Genomic DNA, 18,207 nt, shown 5'->3' with positions numbered 1-18,207 from the left:
CCTTTAATTGATTCTTAAAGGACCACTCGCGTAATGGGATGATCGGGCCGATTATCGAGGTGGTTGATGTCTTTCACATTCACTTCATGTAGACTCTTTCTAAGTGTAAGAGGTCAATGATCAAGCCTATGACTTGTCTGCGCATGATACACTAGTATTTGATTAACTAGACTTGGAGACCAGTATTATTTATGGGCGTTATTTATTTCGTTTTTATTTCATTCGTTAATAGCAATAACCTGTACCAATTCTGGCTCAAGTCTCCCCTCCTTTTGTTGACACCGCCTGTGCTTGAATGAGAACGCATGAGGAGCTTTAAATACATATTTAGTATACATTATGCAGATCACAGGCCCATAGTGATATTTCATACAAATCAAGCCATATCCCAAAGGGAATCCTTCGGGCCCGAACCATGCATTATGCCCGAGTTGCCGTGTTACGCATGCGCAATTGGTCAATTAAAGGTCCTTGGCGCATGCGTTCGTCAGCTGTAGTGCTCAGATGTTTCCCAATGGCGGCGGCGAAGAGACTGTGTTGTGCTCCGTCTGGGGTTTATGGACGTGGATTTGACTCAAAATTCAATCTAAAAGATAGGAAAGTATGCGGGAATAAGAATCCAGAGTCCCTGCTTGATATAGCAGCAAAAGTTGTGGCGGAAAATATACCATTTCAGAAAGTAGAGGAGCAATTCGATCGGATCCCGGAGCCCGTACAAAGTCGGATAGTGTTCTGGTCATTTCCACGCAATGAGAGGGACATATGCATGTACTCTAGTTTCACAAACACTCCAAAAGAAGGGAATAACGACAAACAAAAATTGCCATTTCATCAAGGAGTCAAATTATTAGAAAGTGGTGCAGTGGCTGACGCTTTACAAATAGGTAAGGATGCGAATTTGCTTGTTTTCTTTTCAGTCATTTCCGGGTTTAGTTGCTGCAACCCCCTCAAAATGAGAATGGAATCGACCAATGTGCTTTGAGGTCATTTGTATCCAACTATCAGCTGGTTGTGAAAATATCCCATCCCCATCCAAAAAATGCTCACTAAAAGATATGTGTTATGTTCTGTAACCTTAGACACATAATTTACCGTGTATATCTTTTCAGACTATCCACTGAAAGGCTCAAATTTCCTGTAAAATGCAAAACAAAAGAATAATGCTTCGATTTATATTGTCCATTGCATGAGGGCGTATATTTATAGAGCCTGTTTATTCATTTATTGAATGCTTGATATTTTGCCTGGCCTACTATTCATACTGCCGCCACTGTTATGTATTGAATTAATTCTTTTCAGAAAGATCCTGAAGGGGACTTCATAATGTTCCCAGCTTTTGCTATTTACAATCCTGCAGAAATCGAAGATCCGGGATGTGTATACAATGTATCTGCATACATCTCTGGGATGGGAATACACATAATGAAGTAGATAGAAAGCGGACAGGAGGGAGGGCAAATATGGGCAGGGATGGTGTGTCTTTCTTCTAATCTTTAACTTTATCCACGCATAATTACTACTGAATGTAACCGAAAGATGTAATAGAGTTACGCTAGAAAAACTTATTTTAAAGGGAATTACAGCTAAGTTCTATACGGGGGAGGGGCTTATCCACTTTCCAGCGCAGCTTGAGAGAGGGGGCAAAAATATTGTGAGTATATTGAAATATAGTAGAACCTCTATTAAGGACACCCTCGGGACTGACAAATGCTGTCCTTAATAGGGAGGTGTCCTGATTAGATAGGTCAATTCACATTGAATGGAAACAACCAATTTGGGACCAAAACTAGTGTTCTTAATAGAGAGGTTGTCCTTACTAGAGAGGTGTCCGCTAAGGGATGTTTCACTGTACATGTAGGTCTTGTACGTGTACATAAAAGGTGATGAGATACATGTGAGATGAGGACTTACTGAAAATGATTTACAAATAGAATATAACACTTATTATCAAGTTCTTTATTTTGGTCCATGTCTGAGACCTTAAAATTAAATTTTTTAGATTTCACCTTAAATCAAGTTTCAAGGGTTAATTGACCCAACCAATTCAATTCAATTCAATACCTTCTCTGTTCTCTGTTTACATCATCTAAACTTATCCTGCCATTATTCGTTCATAAAAGATATCTGTAAATAAAGATAAATATCTATTGTAAATGAAGAAAGCCAAGGTATTTACATTCAGTGACTGTTGAGGGATAGTCCACTGTCGAGGAAGAAGTGGTCATTATTTGCAACTGTGACTATGACAGAGGGATTGTTCCTCCAGGACAATGTCCAAATGTCTTCTTTCCAAATTGTGTGAAAAGCTAACAATTAAATTGACATTTTTAGGTCCATTTTAAATGGCAATTGAAAGAGAAGATCACCTGAGCCTGGAATAGACTTCCCTTTCAATTTTGGAGAAAGCTGGTTGTGTTGAAAAAGGGGTGTTTGAATGGTTAGATGAAGAGGTAGTGTCATATTGTGGAGGTTCTTTGTGGCATTAGAATTAGATAATTCTGCCAATTGAAATGAACCAGTCCTTTTTGTCTGGCAACCTTTTCTAAAAGGTGTAAATGTGGCCCTCTTTTGTAAACTCTGTGCCATTGTTTCAGGCCTTTTAGTGGTCAGCAGCAGGATGGATACCCTGTTCAAATGCTTGTTATGTCCTTTTGTGAAATAGTCCTGTGTCAGCTTATCAGGGGGTTTGGGGTGGTATTACCTACATGTATACATACATGTTCATAATTGTAAGGATCTCAAAATTCCCAGTATCTTATGACTAAATATACAAATGTATACACGAAACAGGTGTGTTGAATGATGATTAGCCCATTGTTTCACCAACGTTATTAATTATTGGTTCCGTTAAAAGTGACAATTAGATGAAGCATTTTGAAGAGCAGTTGCTAGTTGCTACTACAAGAAAATGCCATGAATGCAGTGGTAAAAGGGCAATGCCTTTTCCAAATATGGAAGCAGCAGATGCTAACATACATTGATAGGCTAATCTATAGTCTGTTTTTATGTAGTAGCAGCTGTGGATCGAGTATTATTCCTGAAATAATGGTGCATGCATATTTCATAGATTTTGCTATGATTCAATATGTGGGCATATTGGTTTACTGATCAATCTATGGGTTGAAAACCCTTCTTGTGCCAGCCTTTATGAATGATGTATTCAATATGGTCCGCAATACCTTTTATTCTCTGTTCGATATGCTGGCTGTGTATTGCACAGCTATGGTTATTGAATGCGGCCGCTATAGCACGAGAAAGCTCCTTTTAATACTTCTACATTGTAAGCAGTATTTTTCTCCTGTAGAGTGTAGATGCATTTCTATAGTTTCAAGGCTGTTACCGAGAGTGAGAGCTCGGCGTTTTTGAAATTCTGCTTAAGAAGATTCAGATAAGGACCTTGTAATGCATAGGTAGTGCAATGTGGAATAACTAAGAAGGCTTTAGTTTTGTTTGGCAATCTGACTAGTTTATGTAAGTTCATTTTAAAGCCATGCAGTTCTTTCCCTTCTGCAGATCTTCACCTGAGGTCCTGCAGAGGGATAGCCCGGCTGAGGATGATGACTTTCTGGGATGGATTGCGTTGTTATTCCCCATTCCACATGGCTTCTCATGCAATCTCAGTTGCTATAAAACTTCATAATCTTCAACATACCCCTAGCTGAGAAACATTAATCTGTGTAGGCTTACACCCACACAAGTCTTGCCAACCTCTTCCTTATGTTATGTAGTTTATATTTTAATAAGGGATCCTTTGTCTTGGTAAAAGCGGAGAGGATGTCATCATGTATTGCCAGCAGCTAGTGCAGTTAGACCATAATCCTAGCTACATGCTAACAGCAATAGAACTGTGCGATTACACCCTTTCCTGCACAATCCCTGGTCCCCTACGCATACTGTGTAGTGTTATTCAGTATAAAACCAGTAACTTAAAAAAGTTGATGGGCTTTTCTCCTTTGTATTGTATGCCCTTACTTCATCTGATCCACCTTTATACCGACTTTGATCTGATATTCTAAGGACTTGGGATAGATATTCATAAATAGAAACTCAGTGGTGTTTGATATACTGAATACTTGGTCATTATGGCCAATAGCTGTTTTCATATCCTTCCTATACATTCATCATGCCTATGCGATATATCAAGAAATATGTAGTATGTCCATAATGACTTAATCATGTTTTATTGAACATAACCAGGCTTTTGATATAGCAAAGTATGTCTTTGAATAGTGATACCATAATCGTTATGAACAAAGTAAGGTCTTGTTTATAACAATGATAGGAATGTCTTAGTAAAGTGAAGTTCATTGTCAGTCAGTAGGCCAATCAAATAGCCTTTAATACACCTATTCTTTCAGAGTTTCTTTTGCCCAGGCATGTGATGTATGCTTTGCTGACACATGAACATGAAAATCTTTCAGATCTTATTGTTTCATATCTTGTGTCACGATATCTCCAAAAAGTTATTTGACTTTGGTTTCCCCTGAGGTTGACAAGGCTTTGAAGGTGACCTTCATGTTGGCAAGGTCATTGCTCAACATTTATCGAGAATCCATAATCATCTATTCAGATCAGTGGCAAATGTAGCAAACATTTGTGGCATTTGTGGTGGAAAGTCTTCCTTGGCTCGAACAAGAAGTCTCTCTGTCATACTCTGGTGTACCAACCTGATAGCTACCATTTTGCAAGATCCGAATGTCAGGCAAGTCCTCTACCAACGTTCGAGTCATTTTTGAGAAGCATCCATATCCAGCACCCATTGAGTAGAAAGGCTTCGTCTCCTTGTCTCGGTGAAGTGGTGCTCGTTCCTCCACCAGTGTGCACTGTATATTCTATATCATGTGTATGTTCTCTCCATCCTCGGCAACTGCATGTATGTCTTGGGGGAAGATTTTCTCTGCATGTCTATTGATCACCAATGCTGGTCGACAGCCAGCCACAGTCTAAAAGCCCGTCTTCCTTTCATCCAATTCCTTTCAGTGATTTAGTTTGCAATTTAGTTTGTAAAAGACAGTGTGACGATGCAAAGAAACATGGCTTCCTTGCTTTGTGGTACTAGTTGCTTCTATTCTTTCACATCTGCAATCACAAGTGATAAAATGTTATCTGTTTCAGATCGACCCATAATCCTTGACAACTGTGTTCTTCAGAGCACATCTAACGAATCCTTGTGTTCCAGTTCGTGCTGCCATTAAGGGATAAATCTGAAAAAGGTTCTTAGCAACTAATGGCTACTAGAGGGCATGTTCTGCAAATATAAAATATGGCTCTGTTCAATTTCTGTCACAGTTCCCCAAGGCTTTGCCAGCTCTGTGCAAAGTAAAACAGTAATAGGAGGGGCTAGGCCATTACAATGTGCATTTGTATGATTATGAGTTATCAAGAATGCTCTTGGTGGTGTCATCAGTGTATTAGAGTATGAAGCTGAGAAAACTGAGATGCTTTGGGGAAAAGGTTCTGATCCTCTCTCGGTAAATGGTGCATTTGGAAATGAACACTGGCAATTGATGCTGATTCATAACAGAATTTGTGCTGTGCTGTAATCATTCCTCCTGATTATATGCATTAAAATTTGTTAGTTTTTTTCAAGAGACGAGCACTTGGACACAATCTGCAAAGTATTACACCATCTGTCGACTGCTAAGTTTCTGAATGATACTTCTGGCCAATGCAAATTCATCTTATTTCATTTGAAGAATATGACGAAAATGGATTTTTCAAGGGTTTGGTAAAGATTTTAAATATCTGAATTCTGTCAACAATCCTTCAGGTCATGCAGATGTTGAATTCCCACAGCTTGTGAGAACTTGAATTTTCATCATTGAGGAGACCTGGGGCATGTTACAAAAAAGTAGAGTGTGCAGATGCATGTAATGAAAGTTATGTGTGGAAATATAAGTCATTTACATTTATCATCACAGAAGTTGGCAGGATTTTTGATTCCATCTTATGTACGGGTGTATGTTAGCCCAACAATACATGTATGGTGGTGTATAAACAATGGTTCGAACAGTACATCGTACTATTGAATGTAATTGAATATCGTGTACCACAATATAGAGACCCTTGTCATGGATGAAAATGATCTGTGCCTGGAGTGATGAAAATCAAATGGTTTCCACATCCATCATTATGCTTATTGAATGGGATCTGAACCTTTTGATAACTTATCCAGTAGACTATTAAACAGTCTGGTAATATCAGCAATATTTAGAAACAGCGGTTGGAAGCTTGTACCACACAAGTTAGTATGGCTTAAAATCACAGGCATAAAATGGGAGACATTTGATTGATGTGAGCGGTATGAGTGTAGCTCATATTGTATGGATAGGTTGATGGTGAATACGAGAATAGCATCTTGCTCTTTTCATTTGAAAGTTATCATATTATTACATTATTTTCCTTGAAACTCAATGAATGAGAAAATGTTTAAGGATCCAAATATGGATGGAGTATGTGAATGTCTCATGTAATCTTGTATGTACCCAGATCATCAAAGCACCCCAGTTTTCCTAGTTCATGTCAGAGTAAAGCATATCTTACATGATGATGCCATTCATCAGTTTGAATTGTGGTTCCCTTGGGGATGTCTCTGAAACTCTTGATTCTCATAGCAATTAGACCTTATGGTCAACATGAGAGCATTTACCATGGCATGTGTACATACTGGTATCCCAGAGCTACATGTACATAGGCTTGTAAGTGGAGACCAATGTCGCTCAGGTTCAATTGTGAATGGTATTTTAGCACTGTATTTTAGCTTGGCCATATGCTAGTGACAACATCTTTCCCAGGTTGCGATTATACTTTGTCTCACAAAATTCAGAAACAAGCAATCCTATATCATGAAATCAATATGCCGATGGCAATTCAAAACTTCATTGATTAGAATAACGGTCATTACAAAAAAATCTCAACTGGAATGACATGTTAATGTGGAATTTCTGAGAATTGATACCTAGTCAATGCCAGTATAGAATACATACAATTTGTACAATTTTACGAATTTTTACGAAGTACTTGCATTTCTACATTGTGATTTTTGAGAAAAAATGACAAAAACTATTCTGATGTATGTCAGCAAAAGCATCAATTTACTAAAAGTGCTGTCATGACTGTGTACTGCATGCTGCATTTTGCTGAAAGGCTGATGTTTGATCGATTTGATATCTGAGGAAGAACTCTGGTCATCAGAATGAAAAGATTTACCACTGTGGCAAAGTTTCTTATCAAATTAGTCTTTCACTCAAAGCTGTGCCTGTTTCAGTTTGCTCTTGCACAGTTGTGACTTGACAAACCAGGTTTCTTTTCACTGTGAAACTCAAGTCGTGTGCAATCAATCCAGGCAGGTTCTCGTGGATTGGCATTGTAACACAATGAACCTCTTGCTGAGGAAAGAAGCCATTCTCTCCAAAATTTACCATCAGTTCATGTCAAGTTGAGGAGAACAAGGGAAAAATTTGATAGAAAGGCAATCGGTTATGTAAATAGTACCGTGATAAGATGTCAGGCTGCAAAGTGGAAATGTCTTCTTTGTTGGGATTTGGTTACAGTACTTCTTCATGATTTCTGCCTCTTTCGTAGGAGAAAGATGGTGAGGGATAGAAGATATAGGAGGGCGATGGGGTAAGTGGTTGGAAGCTGAAGCCTGCGGGTCCGCCAGAACCTGATGATGACAAGTGTGAGTGATGGTGGGGGGCATTTGTCTAGACCCCATATCCTATGTTGAAAGAGCTGATGATGTGTAAGATGATTGTGAGCTTGTGTAGTAGGACTGAGCAGACCAGTTCTGCCTTTAAAGAAACAACTTTAAAAATGGTCAACACTTGATCCTGTGGGGGTGTGATGCACATTGTCTGCCAAACTCCGCCACAATCTTATGCCTATGAGCAGATCTTGTCAGACAGTTCTTTCAAAGGAAGAGTTTAGTTTGTTGTTGCAGTAGTATTTGTGTCTCCTTATTCTCAAGCTTTACCTCCCATTGACCCTGTACGAACCCATACCAGTGCTGTCCATTTAGATATTGACCAACCGTACATGAAATGCACATTGGCTGAAAAACTAGCATACAGATGGCTAGCTCAATAAAGTGAAGTATTACTGGAATAGCGCCCTGAGGCTCTTCCATAGAACAAAGATTCCTAGGAGGCCATAGCAGCTATCAGCCAGTGACGGCTCAATATGTAGTGACATCCAACACAGTATGAGCACACGGAATCGCGCAGAATTGATAGGTGAACTGGATAGATGTAGACACGCATGGAAAATTTAAGAAGGCAAAGGGAAATGGCTAAATTCTGGGATAACTTTAGGGCTTTGTTGCCAAGCAACGCAAAATAAATCTCATTCTTGGAATGAGTTGCTAGACAGCTGTGTTCTAATGGTATTATCTTCATTGATGAGACGTCAGCGTTCCCGCATCCAGTTCAATATTACGATGCGAAGAAAACATAAAACCTGAAAATCGATCATCATTGCTCCACACAGGGTAATTAAACCTGAACTTAATGTCCACTGACAATGGGCTTCTTATTCAAATTCTAGTCTGATGCTAGATAGGCGTCTTTTTGAAATTGGCTTTCATAATTCAGCTCCAGTGCTAGTATATGAAGATGTAGGGAGGCTGCATCGTAGGACATGTCAAGTGACATGCCCAGTAGAACGACTCTTGACCTTGGCCCTATGACCTTGGCTTGTGTGAGTTCCTTGCCTAACGTGACAGATTCTTTAATCTCCTAGGTCAAGGTCAAGGAGTATGAAGATGAGAGGACAGGACTATCTACTTGTCCTGATGAATCGGAACAGCTCAACAGTACAAATGAAGCGAATACACTCACATGTAAAACAAAATCAGGTTTGCCTGTGGTGCACTTTGCGCAAGTCATGCAAACTCTAGTGTTTAAACCTTCAGCGTGGCACATGACCCTCTATTTAGTCAGGGGTCCTCCACAAAACTTTGGGAGGTGCTATGTATTGTTTGGGAGTGAATAGACATCCGCCAGCGTGTGCTTCATTGGTTAGGGGTGTGCCGATTGAAATGTCTGTTGTCGCGTCCACGTGGCGCTGGAGACAGCATGGTGGTCTCGCCTCGGGCAGATAAGGATCCGACTGGAGCAAGTGTAACTGTAAAGCGTGTCTCCATGATTAAATCGAAATGTATCTACATTTTCTTCAGTGATTGGACTGGTATCCTGGTTCTTCTAAAAATGAAAAGGTCATTCCTTTCGTGTCATGCTAAATTGAGCCAAAATGGAAGTGAGTGTAGCCAAGTTTCCTAATGGCTAGACGGTCTCCCCTTTCTCCAGGGTGGCTATCTTCAGTTGCAGCACACACGTTTTAGATCAGTTTTATTGAGAACTCATAGAAGTCTCTTCATCATAAATTGGACCGAAATGCATACATGTAGCTGCGCAGGGGGTGAATAGTTGTACATGTACATGGGAGTAGGTAGTGGGAGATCATCTTATCCATCGCAGAGAAGCTCACAGTGTCTCCGAGCAACAATCAGTCCTTACGTTATATCTTGAAAGGACTTTTGTTATTTCCTTTAGCACATTGTTGTGGAAGATGCTCTTGACTGAGGTTATTGATTTTCACTGCCTGTTTTTTGCCTCAGATTGCACCTGCATCGTGTTTGAGTTACTTTCTCGTTCAGAAAATAAGCTTGCTTCAAACTATTTAGTCAGGTCCTGATCTGTCACTTTTTTAACTGTCTTCCTTTGACCAAGAAAAGGGAACATCTGACATTGTAGGAAAGTATTCATTTCTAAAAGGTTGAACCCAATAGTCACCAATAGCTTTTTTTCGAGTTTTTTTCCACCTTGGCATTAGCAACCCTCCTCGCATTGTTTCTGCGTCGTCACGACCTTCTCTTCTAAAGCATCCATACCTTCTGCGTCGTCTCAATATCAGAAGACGATCTATTTTCTTCCAATCTTGTTATCATCTAAAGGTAGAATAGAAGCCAGTCCCTAAGAAACCTTATAAATTGGCTGTGCCTAAAGAAATAAGTGACAGTGATTACCAATCAGAGGGGCGAATTTTCCTCTAATTATCCGACGCTCGATGATTTTCAGTGGAGAACAGGCGATGTTGAGGGAATAACATTAGGAATCTGCGCCAGAGTAATCTATTCAAGCCAGTGACTGTTTCAGGAACAAAGCTCTGCGCCTCTGGCACCAATTACACACGTTATGAGCCTTTACAAAATGCGCCAGTACCAAGTCTCGAGTCTTCGTGAGAAAAAGGGATCATGGGCTGCCAATAGAATTATCTGTATTTGATTTAGAGGTCTTGTTGTCCACCTGAATAGCTCTGACATCCAGCACTTCTGTCCCAGTGGTTTTGACATCAGAATTATCTTCTGAGAAATCTGTTTCATATTGGAGATGATGCCTCAACAATGTGCTCGGAAAGGCTTCTCTTCTTTCTGGCATTTGTGACATTCTTTCACAAATTGGAAAGAGATTCTTGGCTTCTAATAGCAATATTAAAATCCTTTACCAATATGTGAAAAGGAAGGTTTGAGGTTGTGACTGTCGGTTTTTCGTCATGTTTCACAATATAACGGGTCTCCATCACGGTGCAAAATTCCTCTGTGCATTTGTACATAGAGAAATTCTAAGTGGATTTAAACCCCTTCTCCTAGTCCTAGAGAAATTGGCATGACATTTTGACAGATGAATAAATGATAGGGTAGAATGGGGTAATTGTAGCCCCGGTTTATTTGTAGCCCCTGCAATGTTTGATGCATGGGAATATCAATCAACATCATAGGCAGGGGCTACAACTAAACTGGGGCTACAATTACCCCATTCTACCTTACATTAACTATGGAGTGGTGCGAAAAATTCTTTATGTATTCATAAGTGAATGGTCTTGTAATACATTGCGTGGAGCAGTAGCCAAAGGTACTTGACGTATAATCAGCGTTCACCACAAATTACCAAAAGGGTGTGGTTACTGGAGAATGCATTGGTGTATTAACTTCTTTCAAGGTTGTGCTGGATTCTTTACTTATCAGATCTGTCATGGAAGTCCAATAAGTCTGCTCTATTCGATTTGAATGATTTTCTGAATTTCACATTAAATTCTTCAAATGATTACCTTTAGCTGAAAAGTGACGTCCAACTTGTGTTATCTCATGGCATAACAGCCGTTTCACTCTTAGCACTCTGTGTGGGGGCCGAGGTGTGTAGGTGAGGGGGTTCAGGGGGGGGTCTGCATATGTTTAGGTGTAAATAAGTGATAATATTCGTGAGGGATAATGAGTTCGAAGGTTGGTAAATTGTGATAATTACAGAGAAAGTTGTTCATAAGATGATCTAATGCAATTACTCTTTTTATTGTGAACATCGACAATTTACCATAGTTTACCGGAACAAGCAGGTTCCTGTTTTGAAGCTGAGGATCTATAAAGAATATGAAAATTATACAAATGTTTGCTGTTTAAACTTAAGCACTCCTTTGGTCCTTGATAAACTACATGTAGCCGGATTTAATTTGGCTGTTCTGGCATAATTGCCGCCATCAGAAATTATTTTGTTTTCATAAATTAGTGTAGTCAAACTGCATGATTACTGATCTACAATTTTTAGCTTAGCTGACGAGTAGTGCAATAAGCCTTGTGGCCATGTCACTTTCATATTTCAGATGTCAAATTTCAGCTGAGTGCCAGGTCCTTGGGCCTCTTGTTCCTGACTGCAACCCAGAACCTGTCTATGGGATACTGCCCATATTTATCATTTAATTGGCGTTTATATATATCCCTTTGGCCCTTAACACTGGGACCATCCCCATTCCCATCCTTGACACATGATTATGTTCAGGTTGAACTTATGACAACCTTGCCACGTGTTATTTGTCCCCCACTGAGTTTTCAACACGCATTACAAAAAAAATTAGGTACCATACTATTGTCAAAGTTCTGGTATTGAAAATTGTCTTGAGGATTGTATAACAGTTGCCATGTTTTCTCTTTTTAGGCTTCCATCTTAGTGGAACAGTGACTGAACCTGCCAATCCTATATATTCACAGCCAGAACGGATATTTAGAGTCTCCATTAGTTTTGATAGGTAAGTCTCCTAGTGCAAATTCTGAAGTTTACTTTTGACCAATCCCTCCTTCTTCTGTGTTTGCTATAAAAGCTCGCTGCAGACAAGCAATTTTTGTCTCTACAATCCGCAACAAAAATCGATGGTTCGCCGTTGTCATCGCAGGTGCTCTGACAAGAATTAGTGATCGTTGTAGATAGCAGCAATAAGTCCCTAAATGCAGTTCATTTCGTGTTTAACCTTTAATAAAACTTCGGTAACGTTAGAAATTTAATGTAGTTCAATCATCGTGCCCATTTAACTAATGTATATTACATTTCAACTTTGCCCGCTCCATGGGTATATGCTAGTACATTCAAAGGATGAGGCTGTTGAAAAGTGTCTTGCCCAAGATCACAAACAATGTGTCAGTGTCTGGAATCGAAATCATAATATGCCAGAATGTAATGGTGCAAATTACAAAGGTACTTTAATTCTACCCAGTAATCCATTCACACCAAAATATCAATATGTTTACCGTGCTGCCTTCGTTTGCACTTTACTATGCAGGTCCAGACCCCTTACATCTGATATCTGCTCCAGTTCATAGTGTAGTGGCTCATGAACACCAATAGCAGCCAAATGTTTTGTCGTTTATTCCGCGCAAATGGTTCTGCAAGTCAGCGTTATACACTTGATTAATCATGAATAGCAATAGCTATCCCCCATACGGCCTGGCCTGATACTTGGACCCAAATCCAGCGTTCCCATTCAAACTCAATTGCAGCGTTTTCAGCGATAAAACGCGAACGGTGCCGGCCGGTGTATCCCGTGTGGATGGATGATTAAAATTGATGATGCCCAAGTCACACAAACTGAATAATGCTAAATTCTATTGTTTCGTTGTGAAGCAGTCTATATTGGACGAGTTTACCTGGTCACTGATACAGCGGGACTATGAACGCTAATGTTACAGTGATCGTTCGCGATATATAGCTCTGTCGAGCATATAGCGGAGCTGTGTGACTCAGCTGAATGTGTGTACACTGCTTATACCGAGAGCTATGTACATATTGATGAGTATTGGTGGCTAGAGACTGATCTGTATTGGTGGCTGCAGGCTAGCAGACGACAATCAGTCATTTATGCAAATGGTTCTAGATCCATTCTTTCTTGCCAAATGAATGTCGCTGATCACAGTACTCTGGAGTTAGTGACTGCAAATGAAATATCTCCTTGTCACCCTTGGTGGATGCTGGCGGTATTGCTTTAGGGCAGAGGTCAGCCATTGCCTCCCTTTTTCATTGCTTCAGAAGATTCTCAACAATGTCCAAAATAAGAAAAAGCTTTTTCTCTGATGTCATTCATTTGACTATCAACTGTCGTCATCAACTCGACCATTGTACCCAATACCTTCAAGATATTTTTTTCTTTTTGACCCTCTTTCAAGAAATGTCACGATGTCATGTTAGTTGTATAGTTCATCAACTGTAAGGAGATTCTCATAGGTTACTCCATAACTTGTCAAAAGATGCGGAAAATACTAATAGAAATCCAAACATTATGATGACGACAGTAGCACTACACTCAAAGCTGTCATATATATTCATTGCAAAAAATAATAATAGAGTCAACATAAGCTGTACAATATTTGTATTTCGGAACACACATCTTTTAGAAGTTATTCTGACATCTTTCACAACACTTAAAATATCCAATGGAATTTAAGCTTTTCTTCCTCAAAAGTGAAAATGTGAAATGCATCATGGCTCCCTATCGTCATCCATCGTGAAATCAGTAAGTAAATAAAGTTAGGTGTACTATAAGTTGATGCTTCTTTACCATCTTGCACAATTTTTCCCTCTGTGCCTAGCCTGCCTGTACCCAGGAAGGATGTTTCATACCTGATTCAAGTGCAAAGCAAGCATGTCGGCCTACCTTGCCTGCAAACCCCTTCTCGGTTCCATAGATCAGGTCAAAAAATATTTCATTCGATAGACATGCTGGCACAGGTTTTCTTAATTCTACAGCTTCTTAATCATTTAGCCCTTATATTTGGTCGGCTGTTTTTATCTAGACATCTTGTCGTTAAAGAAGTCGCAGTTTTTCTACAATGTACAAAAGGATATGTTAAGAAAAAACTTGGGTAGAAGACCTCGCCCACCTTATCACATATTTTTCGTGACCCTATGTCCTGAAGGGGTATACTAACACAACTGGGATGGCTTCATCCTATTAGAATGAACTTACCTTCAGAAAGGAGTCAAAAAAATTTGTAATGGAGGGATCAGAGGTTCTTTGTTGTCTCTTGGATGGAAAGGAGAATGTTATTTTAATGCTTTTGCTCAATGCAATGATGGTTGTGATAGTCGTACCATCTAAACATTTCCCTTCAAGCGGGAACGATGAAAAGAAATCTGAGGTATTATGGATGGTACAAGTTCTGTTCTTCCCTGGATCCAAATCAGCCCCCACCATTTAATTTATATTTTTTCAGAAATGTTTGCGAATTGCAAAAATAATAGAGGCGCAAATTTTGTGGTTAGCAGTATAGTTATACGGACATTAGGTAGTAACAACAAGAATATTTCATATCATAAAAACTATAATCGTTATTACTGTTCTAAAGGCATTCTGCATGTATTTGGTTTTTGTTTCGTTTTGCTGGATCAATTGTTAACAGAGTCATAATGATGTAGTTGCCAATATCAAAATACAACACAATTAACTTTGAGAAACACATTGAACAAGATACCTTTGATATTCATCCCCTGGTAGCTTCTTTTTAATATATTCCTGATCAATTTTCATGTGCTAGTCTTTAAACTCTAACATGTCTAACTACACACTACACAGAATCTGTATCGTAAGGAAATCGTGTGACCGATGTATTTATCTGTCTTGCCCAAGGCGTGAAACCCAGTCTCGTTCATCCTGATTGACTATTGTTGTTACCCTGTCCACGCTATAGTCTTCCGGGTGCCTCAAGACATTATGAAAAACAGACTATAGGCATCTTTGTTATGCGAATCATAAGGTTTAGATAATAAACCTTAATTAGAGCGATTATGAACCAAGTTTAGTTGTTGGCTACACCCTTCGGTGAAGAAGCGAAGGTGATCACTGATTCTGCTAACAAGGGGTTGGGGCAGTCTGGGCTCTGACCAGTCTGCTGCGGCTGTATCTGATTACATGTACAGGGTGTGCACGAGATAAAAACATGTCATTTGTTCTTTGTCCACGATCCAGTGTGTGGAATGATTTAGGCATTTTGTCTTTAGGCTTGATAACAGATGTAGGAGAAGGCTTGAAGGACAAATTGACTTAGAACACATCTGGCCGCTACACGTAACTGCTGAATGTCCACTATCGTAGAGGTTTCTACTGAAGAATTGTAGTGCTCAGATGATGTTTTTGGCTTAGAACGCATCAGGCTGCTGTTCACTTCTGGCATGCTAGTACTTCTGGATGTTCACCAAGTAGAGGTTTCTACCGGAGAATCGTATTCCTCAGAAGATGTTTTTGGCTGGAACTCATCTGTGTGCTATGCTCTACCAATGTAATACATGTACTGATGTAGTCCTGTTGACTGTTCACCATAAGCAGTGCTCAGATGATGTTTGTTGTGGAGGTGTCACTTGTTTCCTCTCAAAACATTGTTCTGGTAAAAATATCTCATCTTGACCAGCTTGGAACTAATGCAGCACTATCTGACCGTGATTGCTGCGTTTAAATCTCCATCGTTGATCAGTATCTGTGTTCAAGAAAATAATTGTTACCAATCGTCCCCAGTCCCTCGTGTGTACCTTTTCCCACACAATTGCGTGCACACAAGATGTCCACAGGGTCTTCCTAACCCGAGACTAACCCCACTCATAGTCCACCATTCCCCCTTGTCATACAAATACCTCCTAAATGACGCAGAAGAAAGATATCCGTAGGGTTCTGCCGGTTTTAGACGAAAGCACCAGAGGACATCTTGAGTAATGTTAGTGGGATGGCCCAAGGGAAATCCGTTGAAATTACAACAGGATGGCCCCAAGGTAGACCTCTACTTTGGAGTCTCCTAGGGTGATGCTAGAAGCATCACTCAGGAAAGATCAAATTCAGAGTGCAAGTTGAGTTTGTCAGAACAGTTTCTTGGCGGAGAAATTGTCCGCAGTTCTTGATAGCTGTGTTATTGGTTGGCTGTTAGAGTCCTCATGAGTTTGCCACTGACCCCTTCAGCTCAGGGCCTACTCAGCTTCGGATGGTACTGATGACAATTCAAATGGCCTCATCCTTCCTTTCTGCTTTGGATATCTCGTTTAGACCCACTCGCTGACAGTATTCCGTGGCGAAGGGTTCCAAATTCAACTGGTTTATCACTTCATGTTGTTTGAAAAACGTGAACAGATTTCTTCTCTCTTGCAAGCCAGAAGCATTTGCATGATCCTACCCTTGCGCATATAAAAGGGTCGTAGGCGGACTTTTAAAGAGGGGATTTGCCAAAGGGGCCCGTATTTCCATAGGCCATTCTCTGATTATAACGTACCCCCTAACCGTATTCTACTCCACCCTTGGGCAAGGTGCTAATGTTGTCATAAATCTATTTAGTAAACCTGAAGGGGAATCTTTTATATGTCCTCGGGACAGTTTGCCAAGCTGGTGATTGGGAGAGCTCGTGTTCCACCAGTCATTTGGGGGCCTTGCCACCGGCAGGCTTTGAGTAGTAGCAGCTCATCCGAGCCCAACAGTCACAGTCTACATGAAGACTACATGTAAAGGGAGACTTAGGCAAAAACCAAAAGGATCAGATAAGTTAGAAAATGTCACCATTAGGTGTCTGTACAATCTCATAGTACATTTGCCACTGTTCAGGCTTCTATAAGGAGTATTTTATCACTTGACAAAACATGACTCAGTTCCCTCTACTGTGCATATTGGTAACCTGTAGACCACACATCAGACACCCTAGCTCCTGTCTGCGCCCCTTTACCATGCAGAAGCCACGCCATCTGAATCTGCATATCATATACACTTCCTCGAATTTCAGCCCGATGTGCATAATGCATTTCAAAGGCACCATAATTAGAAGGCAGGATTCAATACATTATGATGTATTTTAAGAAACCATTGATGTCGATATTCATTTCATACACACGCTGATTATCCCCGAGTTTTCCAATTTTCAATCATTCAAATTGAGTGTTTATGTATTCACAGATGGAGCTGGGTGCATATCGATAACATCTATTATGTATATTGGTTGAAAGAGCATAATCAAACAACGTCACATGTAAAGTAAAACGAGATGAAAGATCTATCGTAATAAAGGCAAGATTTCTATGCGTAGAACCTCAGGGTGTCCAAAATAAAAGCGTGAATAAAAGCGTGAAACTAATTACAATATATTTTAATCTCGAAGCAAGACTTTATTCTTTTCAAATTTTCCTATATGCGTTGGAAACCATAGTTTGTACTTATTAAAAGGAATATTGAACGGGCAATATGCCCTGGAGTCTGTTACAGGGACTGGTACCATGGTAAGGCAACAAACAGCATGGTGGCATTATGATCTTTTAAAGAAAGACTCCATCAATATTGCTTATTGTTTAGAGATGTTTGGAGGTGATAGATAGATTTTAGATATCGGAAGGGATGGTGAGCTGTTATGGATGCAACATTGAATGTCACTAGAATCACCATTATATCCGGCATTGGATCCTCAGGTCATTTTCTCTGGCAAGCAACTTTTACCTGGGATCCACTCTCAGGTGCCATTGTCAGGCAAAAATACTGGCATAGGACCAGTGCGAGCACATCCTGAAGGGAAAATGGATTAAAAATTTCATGAAGGTGTCTTATCTGTTCAAGACCAGGATACATGTTGGAGACAACACAGGAAGTTGGTGATTGTGACTTGTGGTTAGGGGGCTCATACTATTGAAAGCATAGACTAAGCGTGGTATGTGACAGATAATGAAAATCCCATGAAATTCTGTTTTTGTATTGTCGGCTTTCTTGAAGCAAAAACAGTGGATTGCCGGCCTTTGCTTGTACTTAGAGATCTTGGAGGCCAATGAACTGTGTACTATGTTGTCTAATAGGTTGTTGCTCTGTAAAAAATAAAAACCTACAAAGCTACCTAGCCAAAGTAAGAAATGAAATGAGTTTGGTGACATTTCAGAATAA

General features: G+C 39.9%; 1 protein-coding gene across 2 annotated transcripts in view; it reads left to right on the top strand.

The window, feature by feature from the left end:
• The first annotated feature begins 505 nt into the window (after window positions 1–505).
• LOC135486085 (zinc finger SWIM domain-containing protein 4-like) overlaps window positions 506–18,207 on the top strand; it is a 49,028-nt gene continuing 31,326 nt past the window's right edge. For both annotated transcript variants that reach the window (XM_064768593.1, XM_064768592.1), the window contains exons 1-2: window positions 506–884; window positions 11,985–12,075. In XM_064768593.1, coding sequence (XP_064624663.1) covers window positions 515–884; window positions 11,985–12,075 — 461 coding nt within the window. In that variant the 5' untranslated portion in view covers window positions 506–514. The remainder of the gene's footprint in view (window positions 885–11,984; window positions 12,076–18,207) is intronic.

The sequence above is a fragment of the Lineus longissimus genome, chromosome 4 (genome assembly GCF_910592395.1).
Source record: "Lineus longissimus chromosome 4, tnLinLong1.2, whole genome shotgun sequence".
Lineage (NCBI taxonomy): Eukaryota > Metazoa > Nemertea > Pilidiophora > Heteronemertea > Lineidae > Lineus > Lineus longissimus.
This window is presented reverse-complemented; position numbering and strand designations above follow the sequence as displayed.